General features: G+C 40.5%; 2 protein-coding genes across 2 annotated transcripts; both read left to right on the top strand.

The window, feature by feature from the left end:
- Positions 1–348: 348 nt before the first annotated feature.
- Positions 349–2,940, top strand: ccr7 (chemokine (C-C motif) receptor 7). The gene is made up of 3 exons (XM_076035591.1): positions 349–510; positions 1,047–1,084; positions 1,332–2,940. Exons 2-3 carry the CDS (start codon positions 1,055–1,057, stop codon positions 2,409–2,411), a joined length of 1,110 nt encoding a protein of 369 aa, XP_075891706.1. The 5' UTR covers positions 349–510; positions 1,047–1,054; the 3' UTR covers positions 2,412–2,940.
- Positions 2,941–3,520: 580 nt separating this feature from the next.
- LOC142894250 (tensin-4-like) lies at positions 3,521–12,351 on the top strand. The gene is made up of 13 exons (XM_076035520.1): positions 3,521–4,056; positions 5,559–5,817; positions 6,761–7,082; positions 7,286–7,611; positions 7,699–7,794; positions 7,915–8,049; positions 8,865–8,957; positions 9,223–9,300; positions 9,383–9,445; positions 10,529–10,700; positions 10,824–10,892; positions 11,016–11,045; positions 11,390–12,351. The coding sequence occupies exons 2-13, from the start codon at positions 5,580–5,582 to the stop codon at positions 11,520–11,522; spliced, it is 1,755 nt and encodes a 584-aa protein (XP_075891635.1). The 5' UTR covers positions 3,521–4,056; positions 5,559–5,579; the 3' UTR covers positions 11,523–12,351.
- The last annotated feature ends 164 nt before the right edge of the window (positions 12,352–12,515 follow it).

The raw sequence follows: 12,515 nt of genomic DNA, 5'->3' as shown, positions 1-12,515 counted from the left end.
CCCCAGTCACCAGATCTCAATTGAATAGAGCACATGCAAGGGGAGATATGTGCCATGAATGGATGAATAGGGAGTCAACCAATCTGCAGCACTTGCATGATACTTTCATGGTGAGCTTCCAGCACTTTACTGATTCTACGCTGCGAAGAAGAAGCGTAGAATCTGAAGGCAAAAGTGGTTGCAAATCATGCAAGATGTAATGAGAAAAGGGACCGGCCAGTGTTATCCTAAAAGTAGTCAGAATTGATATTAAACTTTCATTAAAAGGTTTTATGAGTATCTAATAAGTTAGTAACTATCTTGTAACAGTATCTATTAAACCAAACCTTTTACTGCAGGTGTTAACTCCAGTCCACACTCTGTGCCGGATCACTGTCACATGCTATCGAAAGGAAGTACTTTTTTTTTTTGTCCTCAGTTCAACAAGAGGAAACCACCACCAATATATTTAACTCAAATGTGTTCTGTGGCTTGTACCTGCAGCACACCACGCTTCGTGCTCTGTCACTGGTGAGTACCTCATTGGAAAAAAAACAATTGTGTGATTAAAACGTTTTGTGAGTCTAAAATGGATGAGAATCAACCAAGAACATGTTTTAAAATGTAATATAAAGGAATTTAGATTTTTTTTTTCTGATCAAAATTGTGTCACGTGCAAAAATTCTAAATCCATATCCTGTTTATCTATCACTAGATTTTTTTTCCTTTCAAGTATTAGCACAACAGCAGTTGTATTTACAACCACTTTAATGAAGAACTTAAATATTAATTCTCTATTTTTGGTGTGAGGCATCATGTTCATGTAAATTCCATTCAAAAGTTTTTTTCATTAAATTAATTTTTAAAACTTTTGCGGTGCCAGAGGGAAAACATCACTTATTATGGTCTTGAATAAATTAATGATAAAAGTCAATAGTTTTGACAGTTCAACCTTTTATGGACAAATGTGTGAAAGTAAAAAACAGAAATTCACTACAATATATCAATGTCTGCCTATCCAGTCTAAGAATATTGATGAATAATATTGATTTCAATGCATTTTCCAGCTGTTACGATGACTGCCCAAACCATCCTCAAGTATCTGGTAAGGAAAGCCAACACAACCACCATTGCTTTTAATAGTGGTCAATATAACAGCTGCTAAAGTAACCACGGCTTCTCCAAAGTCCACCACCATTTCCTCTAAGGAAGTGAGTGTTAAGAGATGCACTACAAATCATATTATTTGGGGTAATGCAACATAGGTATCTTAGCCTTTATGCATGTGATATGGACTTCTTATGCTTGACTTTTGCCTTGCCTTTAATGATTCAATATGTCTATGATTGCAGCTTCCCATTGTGCAAAACAGGACCTCAAATGAGACCAGCAATGAGGACACTGACTATGCTGACTATTCCCTCCCCACTTTGGATTACAGTGCATATCCTGTGCTTTGTGTCAAAGAATCTAACAAGCAATTTCGCCTCTGGTTTATGCCGACCTTCTACTCCATCATCTGCTTACTGGGACTGGGAGGGAACCTCCTCGTCATATTCACCTTCTTCACTTTCAAGCGACTCAAGACCATGACAGATGTATATCTGCTCAACCTATCCTTCGCTGACCTTTTTTTTGCTTTATCGCTCCCGTTCTGGGCAGCTAACGGCATGGCAGAATGGGTAATGGGCCTCTTTCTGTGCAAGGCCATGCATACAATTTACAAGGTCAGCTTCTTCAGCAGCATGTTGCTTCTCTCTTCCATAAGTGTGGACCGCTATTTCGCTATTGCAAAGGCTGTATCTGCTCACCGCCACCGTTATCAAGCCTTATTTATTAGCAAGGTGTCATCTACCGTCATCTGGGTGATGGCGCTGATCTTCTCCATGCCAGAATTGATGTATACCACGATCCACAACAACACCTGCACACCTTACCTGAACAGCTTGGATCCACTCAGGCTCAAAATCCAAGTGAGCCAGATGGTTTTTGCATTTGCCCTTCCACTAATTATAATTTGCATCTGTTACAGCAGTATCATCAAGACCCTTTACCAGGCCCGCAGCTTTGAGCGGAACAAGGCAATCAAGGTGATACTTGCTGTTGTCATTGTATTCCTTGCTACCCAAGTGCCTTACAACGTGGTCCTATTTTGGACCACAATGCTCGGAGCACAAGGAGGAACTGACGACTGCAACTATGAGAACAATCTCCTATATGTCACAGACGTCACCCAGTGTGTGGCCTTTCTGCGCTGCTGCCTAAACCCATTTGTCTATGCCTTTATTGGCGTCAAGTTTCGCCATGATCTCTTTAAGCTATTAAAGGACTGGGGTTGCCTGAGCCAGGAGAGGTTCTTCAGGTATACCTGCAGCAGGAGGAGGAGCTCTGGCTTTACTGATACAGAGAGCACCACAACATTTGCTCCTTAAGACCATTCCAGTATGGACAATGGAACAATTTATTGATTGTCATTTAAAGTCTTCCAGAATCATGTTTCTTTACATATATTACCCAAATAGCAGCTTTGTCCTTTTCTTGAATGAGAGACAAGAGGGTTTTTCCAGGACTGTTTTGACAGACTGTTCTGTCAGAAGTGTCACCCAGATGTCATTTTGTGAGGTGGCTTATCAGCAATGAAAAAGGCACATCTGGAAGACACGACTGTGTCCAATCTCAAGACATAATGAAGGTCTATGCATTGTTTTCCACAAATGCTCTATTTTTTGTTTGGGTTAGGGTTAGTTTTTAATTTGTGTTTGCCACACTGTACAGTATTCTAAGAAATTCAGTATTAATGTAAAAAATGAACTCATGTATTCACAAAACTGTTATGATGACTATGCACTCAATCATTTATATTACATTACGTGAACAAACTATTCTGTTCCTCTCTCTCTTACTTTTTCACGTAGTGTTTTGCATGTAATCTTATGAAGAAATAAAATCATACTGAACAAATATTTGATTCAAACGGCATTTTCTTTTTTTTTTATGGAATAACTTGCTTAAGTCTAAATGCATAACCATAAGTATGTGCAACAGAGATTGTTGTTTACATTGTTTGCAGTGTGCTTCTCACCATAAGCTAAATATGTGTTAAAGACGCAATAGAAATGAACTAGCAAATTTCCTATTTCACATGCTTCATGCTTCATATGCACCTAATTGCAGTTGGCTATAGTCTACATTGTCAATGTATATTGGCTTAGAAGAAAAATCTTTTTTTGGTGATACACATTTTTATCTGAAATACAAGGCAAGATTCATTATTGACGAAATGGGCTGGAAAAAGTGCAGCCCAAAAAAAGCTAAAACATTTCCATCCCCCTACATCAGGTGTATGTGGCTATTACTAATGTAGAGGTAGAAAGCATTGAATGAATGAAATAATGACAACTCTCTGCCCCTTCAGCTCAAAATTCATATCAATATCAAAATAAATACCAATACAAGACATCAGTAGACATATAGTCTATAAGCTTTCACTTCTCAGAAAAGAGAAGTGAAAGCTTATAAAGCTGTAGAGACAGGCACAAACTCGTCAAACGTTTCCCTGCATTCTTTTTCCAGGAATGTTCAAGATTGGCAAGAGAAGAAAAGCATTACATTAGTGTTCTAAAGTGTTTTGTCAAAGAAACCAAAACCAAGACCATAACATATTCCGAAACCGCAGACTCTATCCACGGTAAACCCACTAAACATAAACCTATATCTACACCTACCAACCGTGTAAACGCTAATTACTGCTATAGTCAGGCTCCCCCCAGGACACTCTGCTGGTGTGCAAAATTGAATCTGTTCCAAAGCACGTGCATTGAGAAAGGTACGTGGGAGATATTTATTTGTCATTTCTTTGTAAACAATCTTATGTGTCAAAGTTCTGTTGTAAACCTGCCCAAGTGACATCACAGGTTGCAGATTCAGACATGAGACATCCTCACCACTGATAGGTTCACAAGGAAAGGGGTTGGGATTTCATTAATAAAACCATGCCACTGACTCCATGTCAAAGTAAAACAGTAAACGGTGTGAGATTGATACAGCCTTACAACGGTAGAGTCCTGAGAATATAAGGTAAGATATATATTTTTAAAATATTTTCATCAGAATTATATTTGAGCATTGAAAATACCAGTCACAGTAAAATCAGACAGGATCTGTCAAAAAGACTGTTGGTTTTATTTGATACAAATATTCCTTTTTGTCAGTGCAGACTTAGCAGGGTGATAGTAACCTTGTGGTAAAGTACTTTCTACTGCTCCAAATGCATGTACTAATGGAGTTGTTATGCTTATGATAACATTACTGCCACAATGTCAACTGTGTTTTAATGGTACACTGTTTCAGAGTTTTATGAAAAATGTTCGAGATTACTGTATTTATTTATTTATGTATTTATTTATTTAAAGCACTAGCTCACTAAGCACTTGTAGACAACCTTTTAGAAATACCACACAGACTTGTCTGTTTGAGAGAAACATTAATGTAGTCATGGCAACCACAAAATCACCTGTGTGAGTCACAAGCGCACCACGCCTAATGTGTACACATGGTCTGGGACACGGCGTGATCTGACCACTGGCTTGTGACACACCCATTCCTGAACAATTCTTCGGGCAGATTTTAACAGCAAGTGAGCCCTTAAGCGTGCGTTCATCAAGCGTGTCCTCCATTTCAGCTCACATTCTGAAAAGATTCCTGATCCTGTAGTTCAGGATATAATGACGTCATCATATTTGCATTCATGCTGTAAAAGGCTTTGGGAGTTTCGAAAGTCATAATGAAATTTCCAAATTTGATTATCTTCATGACAAAAAAATCTCTATTCAAGTCAGCCTCTGTCTCTCCTTTCCCTTAACCGGCATCATTACAGGGTTAGGGAAAATAAAAGTAGCCTCTGAATCATCAAGAAAAAGCTTCATTGTCTGCAAACAGACGGAAGGACGGCTTTCACAGGATGCTCAAAAAAAAGTGTGGGTTTTACTGGAATAACTGGGACCAAAGGCACAATCTGCAGAGCTGTGTTGAAGACCAATTCAAAAAGAGTATTTTCTGGACGGAGAAAGTTCAATTGGTCATAAAAGGTGTTGATCCATTCCTCATTGGGTAACCCAGAACCCAGACCCCCCCCGACCCCCCAGGGGTTTGACCAGGGCAAACGGCAAAGGCGACAAACCCCAGCCAGTCGCTCAGTTTTAACTCTGTTAATTGTCCCTGCAGTTAAGAGCCACTCTTAACTCTTAACCTCAATGATCTATGTTCAGAGTGATCTGATCTTTGGAGGAGTGGGGGAGCTTAAGGAAATAGAGCAAATATACTTTCATATACTGTGGCTGTCTGCAGTCAAACCATTAATATCTGTGACCACCTGACTATCTATTGTGCACTATGCTAATGATGATGTGTCTGGTGTCAAATACAAACAGCCTGGCCCTGCAGTGATGGCTGTTGTATACTGGTGAGAGTGTTTCACAGTTTGTTATGCTCCATGAGTGAGTGCATGGGAGAAACAGTGGACAAAAGCAAACAAGGACAGAGTAAATGATCTCCCTCTATTCTATCTCTTCCCTTTCCAGAGATCTTTCAGCTCGTATAACATGATGCCTACAGCTGAAGGCATGACGCACATGATGCCCAATCACGTTCTAAGGGTGGGACAAACTATTCACCTGGAGCAGACCCATGATACTGTCAGCCCACACCCCTGCGGTGACCATGGAGACCCTGATCTTGACATCTCCCTGGATAATCTCAACCGACTCATTCTGGAACTGGATCCCACATTTGAACCTATTCAAGTTAACCAAAGTTCCTCATGTACCAGGACTTCTACAGGTACAGTGTGGCCAGAGAGCCAGTTAGTATTTTTTTAGAAGTCCTTTGTGCTCTACATTCAGTGACCTTTCATGTCATTTAGCTCTGTAAAACACAGTGACAAAGTGCCTCTAAGGACAACAGAACATTCATGTAACAGAAGAGTGATACAGAGCATACCAAAGCAACAATCACGCTGATGAAGCAACTAAATAGCCTCGGGTTTTGGAAATCTACAGTGTCTTTTTGAAATAGATTTATTGGTGCTAATTCCCAGCTGTTCTGGGATTACTGCCCAGACCTGTGCCACACCCAACGCATGCACAACTACTGACAAAAAGAGGCACTTGGGGTAGGCACAGTACAGGGTGATGGTACAGGGGCTTCTTACCACCTGAGGCAACAAAGCACAAGGTTGGACTTCCTGTTTAATCTTTTATTGAAAAATATGGTTGTACGTTCAAGCCACATAGTTTGCAGGAAGTTTGTTGACAGCCATGAAAGATCAGACGCTACAAAAGTTTGAGTTCATAACATCAAAAACCAGAAACATTTATCCCCAAAAACAATCGCCAACTGCCTACGGACAGACATTGTAATTGAGTATAAACATTACACGTTATGCAACGCTGGTTGTAGAGGTCTGGCTCATGCATGAACCACAGGTATACACCTACTCAGTGCTAAGCACCAGATCCAAGGGTGCACAGTAACAAGTCAAGACTCCTCCAGATGATTAAATATCATTACAAGAAATGTACACTCAGTTTTAAGAGAGGAAAAATGAGCTGTGCTCTGCGTGCTGTTACCTGCATGAGAAATGTGAATGTCTAGCAGAGTCGTTTTTTCAGCTATGTTTACACATGGAGGCCAAGCCCAAACCAAAGCGTAATGCCAGAAAAAACACAGAAGAGGGAGGAGTGTTTCACGCGTACTTCACAACATGACCCTTTCCTCTCCACAGATGATTCCTGCTCAGATGAAGATGTCTCCAACTGTGTGTTGGTTCCAAGAGGATGTTCCCCTTCCATCTCAGTCCCTTCCTCCTCACCCTGCATCCCCATCCCTCTCAGCTGCAGTCCTCATGGCACAGTAGTGTTCTCGGGCTCCCCTTCGTCCTCCCTGCCTCCGCTACCATGCGGGAGCGCACCCCGACGAATTCCCTCACCAAAAAACGATACACCGTTTTGCCAAGGATCCCTGCGACTGTCCAACCCCAACAGGAACAGTGCTTCCTCACTCCTGTCCATGTCAACATGCTCAGACACCAGCTACATCCTGGGGAGGTAAAACTCCCACAATCATTTTCCTAAATGTGCCATCTACACATGTAGAATGTTTTATTCCCTAAAACGACAAACTGACTGCTGGTCTATGATGTTGCTCTAACATTCTTAAAAAGTTTACGATAAAGGAAGAAAGAAATCTCTCTAGTTGATGTCAACATTTACAGACGGATAAGATGTTGTTTCTCTTTCTGCCTGCATAGCAACTTGTCCCTGGCCAGCGAAGACGCAGACTCTCCAGAGTCAATCCTCACATGCACATCAGGCTCGTTCAGTGATGGCTCAAGAACGAGGACATTTGACAACAGGCGCAGCCCAGAAAAGTCCTCAGTGAGACGACCAGGCCAGCAAGTTCTTCAGCAAGGAGTACAGAGCAGCCCTGCCTCACTCTCTGGCTCTCTGACTGATATTCCTGTGCTGTTAGTCAACGGTGCTCCACAGCCAGATCTGCAAATTCAGTCTCCTGGACCGGAAAATGACTTGATGCAGACCAACTCAGTTTCCAACTCAAAACCATTTCCTCTTCACAGTAAGTCCCAGCAGTCTTTTAAGCCCAGAGCCAGCTGGCACGAAGGAACTTTTACGGTCACACTGACATTTTTATCTGGTTGTGTAGGTTTCCAAGCCAGTTTTAATGGAAGCCAACCATCAATGAAATTTGTCATGGACACTTCAAAGTATTGGTTCCGACCTCACGTAAACAGGGCTGAAGGTGAGAGTTTCTCCTATGATTCAACAGGCATGACAGCTACAAAAGGGATTATTTTATCCCTTGGTGCCCCACAGTGACGGGGGTAAACAGTTGTTTTCTGCCATTTTTAATTGACTCTAGCGGAGGCCATGGTGAAGGACAAGGAAGCAGGAACGTTTGTGGTGAGGGACAGCACCTCCTACAGAGGCAGTTTCGGTCTGGCCATGAAGGTGGATCAAACTTCCGCCAACCACACCGCCACTGCCACCCACCCAGGTAAACTTTTACTAGGCACAGGAGCTGGGCATAATGACTCCCTTTGAATCAAAAGGTCAGGGCAATGTTTAGACAGGAGAGGAAGGAAAGAAGCCACAAAAACACAAATACAGACAATGAGAGCACACTGCAGTGGTGGAGATGATGTCCCCATACGTCTGAGAACTGCAGAGAATCCCTTACTCAACCCTGCTGATGTGAAAGGTCACGTCCAGCTGTTTGTGGAAAGGCAGGAGACAGTGCTGTCATTTTTTCCACCCACAGTAAACACTGCGTAAACACAAAAGAAAACCAGCTGTTTATGACACTGTAAGCACTCAAAAGAGGGAGGGAAATGGACCTCACTCACGAAACAATTTGGAGGTTTACCTCATTTGCAGATCCGTGTTTGTTCCGTTCTTTTCGGGAAGCAGGACAAGAAAGCAAGTGGGTAGTGTGTTAGTTAGTGGATTTTAGTTTGGTCAGGGGAACAAATCAAATACTTTATATATACAAATATACTTATTTTGCCTATCCGTTTCACATTATTAGTTTTGTCAGCTACCTTCTGAAGAAAAAAAGAAACAAGCACAATTATCCTGACTATACAGTGATACATTGAAATAATACATCTGATGCAACATTTTTAATAAAATGTGATTCATTAATGAGATTCATAAACCTATGTCACTTTCTCTGCATACTGGAAAGAGGCTACACAGCATGAATAAGTACAAAACATCAAACAAAAAACTGTCAGCATTAGCCATGAGTCTTTTTTTCAGTATTTGTATATCTACTCATTATAATTTTCACTTTTACATTCATTGCTACAGAGCAGAATGGTTCAGCACTTGTCCGGCACTTCCTCATCGAGTCATCAGCCAAGGGCGTACGTGTCAAAGGCTCTTCACAGGAGCCATACTTTGGTGAGTAAATCAACTTTTTCAGCACTTGGAAGTGATGCAACTGCCACTCCAGATCTGAGTCAACCATGTCTGGGACTTCTTTATTTAAAGCTATGACTTCCACGGGTGTGTGGTGGGGCTTCTCCTCCTAATCAGAGACTGGAGGTGTGGCACTGACACATCTGAAATGATGTCAGGCGTGGTGCCAGTACGTGGTGTGAATCAAAACAACTAAATTTTCCAAAGAGTCAACAAAAATGCTGTGCTCTGACTTTGTGTCTTGCAGGAAGCCTGTCTGCATTGGTCTACCAGCACACTATTTCTCAATATGCATTACCGTGCAAATTACTGCTTCAGTTCCATGGTAGGATCTTATTGAATTGAAGTTTCATTTTTTGTGTGTGAAAGAAAACAAACAACCACAATTTCTCATGTACTATTCAAAGATGTAGGTGCAGCAGAGGAAAAGACAAACGACAAACCAGCATCAGAGGAAAGAAATAGAACAGGTGGGTAATATTGGTGACGAAAGATTTACATATGTACAAATATAATACATCACACACACACACACACACACACAACCACAACAACGTTTACATTTGTTTAGTTTTTACATTACCAAAGGAAACCACAGTAGAGACGTCTATATGCACAGTAAAGCAATAAACAGAGCACTAAAGGAAAAATTCCAGTCTCATCTTAAATTCGTAATGCTAGCTTACTTACTTTAAGCGCCACTAGATGTCGTTGTACACGCAGGTAGCCTTGTAGCAGAAGTTCAGGGTTGTAAAGTGTATTTTACCTGCTACTAGGTCAGCTGAAATAGCTAATTAAACATACGCTAGCGAGCTAGTTACTTCCTTGAGAAGATAGACAAGTTAAAATCGATAGCTTACATGTCATGACGTACAACCTCCTTTTTTGGATTTACAGGCTCTTTTAATTAGCATCATTATTAAACAATTCATTATTCATTAGCGTCCATGTCATCTTAGTCAGTACCTCCAATGAATGCCAGATGTAGAATGTCACGACAGCTGGCCATCTTGGCGAGAAGAAATATGGGTAAACACAGGTGTTTCCAATCATTCCAATCAAAAGTCCGGATCGTACAAGTTTCCAGAGACTCGCTGTGCTGCTTTTTGTGCCTCCAAAATGGAAAGGCTCAGCACACTAAATCGAAATTGCTACTACTAACTTCTACGACTGCTACTCCTGCTACTGCTACTACTACTACTACTTCTACTACTACTAATAATAATAATGATACATTTGTCATATTTGTGGGCATTTCCTTGTAAATATAAAAACAGTAAAATTTTATTATTGGCTTCATTTCATTTTGTGGCTACTTTGAATTATCTAAGCCATGTTTTATGGATAAACAAATGCAATATATGTAGTGTGTCTTAATTGTATGTAACGAAAGTACACACAGTAAATTTAAATTCAATTATGCATCATTTTTGTCCATCAAAGTAATTATCATCCTACACTATACGATGTATAATTTTAGTATCCATCTGTATAATATATGGCATTAACCATCTGTTTGTAACAAAACTTCAAAATGCGTGTGCTTTTCACAGCAAGCAACTTTGTTTACCTGAATGCCGTCCCCATCGAGATGCTCTCAGGGCCTTGTGCAGTGCGGAAGGCGGTGTCCTCCACACTTGAAAAGGCTGCTGGCTCCCTCAAACCGGCAATTGTCAACATGAAGGTGTCTTTGAAGGGTGTTACACTGACAGATATCAACAGGAAGTAAGAGAAGACACATATAGTTGCACCTTCCCTGAGATTTCACGCTGTGCACAACCGCATCTAGTTTGTTGAATTTGCTTTTTCTGCAACAGCGAGGTAAAAACTATTCTAACTTCTTCACAGGCTCTTCTTCAGGCGCCACTACCCTGCTCATCTTCTCAGCTACAGTGGAGAAGATCCAGACAGTCGGCTGTAAATATAAAACATGTTATTATCTTGTAGAAGTAGCTTCTATTTATTCTAAATTAGTTCAAGTTTTCAGTCTTCAGAGATCATTTTGTTCATGTCAAACCTTTGTCTTTTTCACCCTGGCAGGTGGGTGAAAGGTTGCAGTTTTGGAGCAAGGTAACACTCAGCAATCCTAATCGCTTTCAATAATCAAAATGATACAATAAGGGACGATAGATGTTTGTTGAATCTCATTCCAAGGTTATTAGATATGGAGAATTTCTGTTGGTGCTGGGACTCAGCCATTGGGATAGCCTAAAATTTCTTGCGTGTATATTTAGTGTCTAGTGATTGAGACTCAACAATCAACACCTCGACTTGAACTGCAAAATCCCCCTAGGAAGAACTAATAATAAACAGTCAAGTTTCAACAACTCCTCAGATTTATATCTCTTAAACTGTGCTCAGAGATTATTGTACTCACTTATTCATGTTTTGTTTTTGTTTTTTTGTCTTGACAGGATGTTTGGCTTTGTGGCCAAAGGTGTTGAGGCTAGCATGGGAAATGTGTGTCACGTCTTTGCAGAGTACGACCCCCTCCAGCCTTGCAACAAACTTATTGAGGGTATTCAGGCTGCCATCAAAAAACCATAGACTTTCAAGAACAGAGACAACATGGTTTGGTCAGAGGTGTTCTGGTCCTGCTTACTCCATACTTTTATGTACTGACTTGTCTACTGTGGCGCTCATTACTGCTGTTATCAATGGCCCCATGTTAAAACTTTTTTATGGACTCCAGAATAACTGCAATAAGCTCGAAAACACTCTATAACCCCCCAGAAAACAGCATATTTGGCCCTTGTTTACAGACCCGGGCAGGAAGGCTGGATTTCGTCTCCTACTAAAACTGGTGCTTTGTTGGATCCTCCATGTGCAAAGTAACAGCAGTAAAGTGTGGACTTTTCTGACTAGTTCATCGAATGGAAACATTAGAGTGAACCTGTAAATGTGTCTCCAAAGTCACATTAAGATGGATGAAAGTAATTTAAATGAACATGCACAAGAGTGAATACTTATCAGTCATTTGTCATATAGGAAACCAGTATTGTGTACAGTCAGTATATATCCAATGATTAAGAAGGGGCTTAAGGATTTCACCTTGGCATTTTGCTGTGCAACTGAAGAAACTTCAAAACACCACGTCTGAGGCACTGTAAATTTCCACAGGGACACAGATTTGATTCAAAAGAACACCTTTGCACGTGAGCAAGACTGAGTTTTAACACCACGTGCTTGACCTTTGTAGCCACAACCTTTTCATAAGTCCTGCTTAACATGAGTAAATCATTGAGTAAATGAATCATGATCTTTTTTAGTTTTAATTATGTTTATGCACCTTAAGTGTTAAGTTGAATGTTCTAGCAAAGTATATTAAAGCTTGCACTGCTGATCATGTAAAAAGAAGGTTCTGTTGACAGATTTTTTAAAAACAAAACTGACTAATCTTTGCGTCCTTACATTTCAAAGCAAAAACTTAGCAAATGCCATAGTTGTATAGTTTATAATGTATTTATTATGCATATTCATTTATTTTTTATCATTGTGTTAATGGAAAAATAAACTTTTGACATTTGGTGTGCTTTTGTT

Source organism: Nelusetta ayraudi, unplaced genomic scaffold (assembly GCF_046127955.1).
Source record: "Nelusetta ayraudi isolate G7.1 ecotype Tasmania unplaced genomic scaffold, CSIRO-AGI_Nayr_v1 ptg000004l, whole genome shotgun sequence".
Lineage (NCBI taxonomy): Eukaryota > Metazoa > Chordata > Actinopteri > Tetraodontiformes > Monacanthidae > Nelusetta > Nelusetta ayraudi.
The sequence above is the reverse complement of the archived record's forward strand: the minus strand, read 5'-3'. Positions and strand labels throughout refer to the sequence as shown.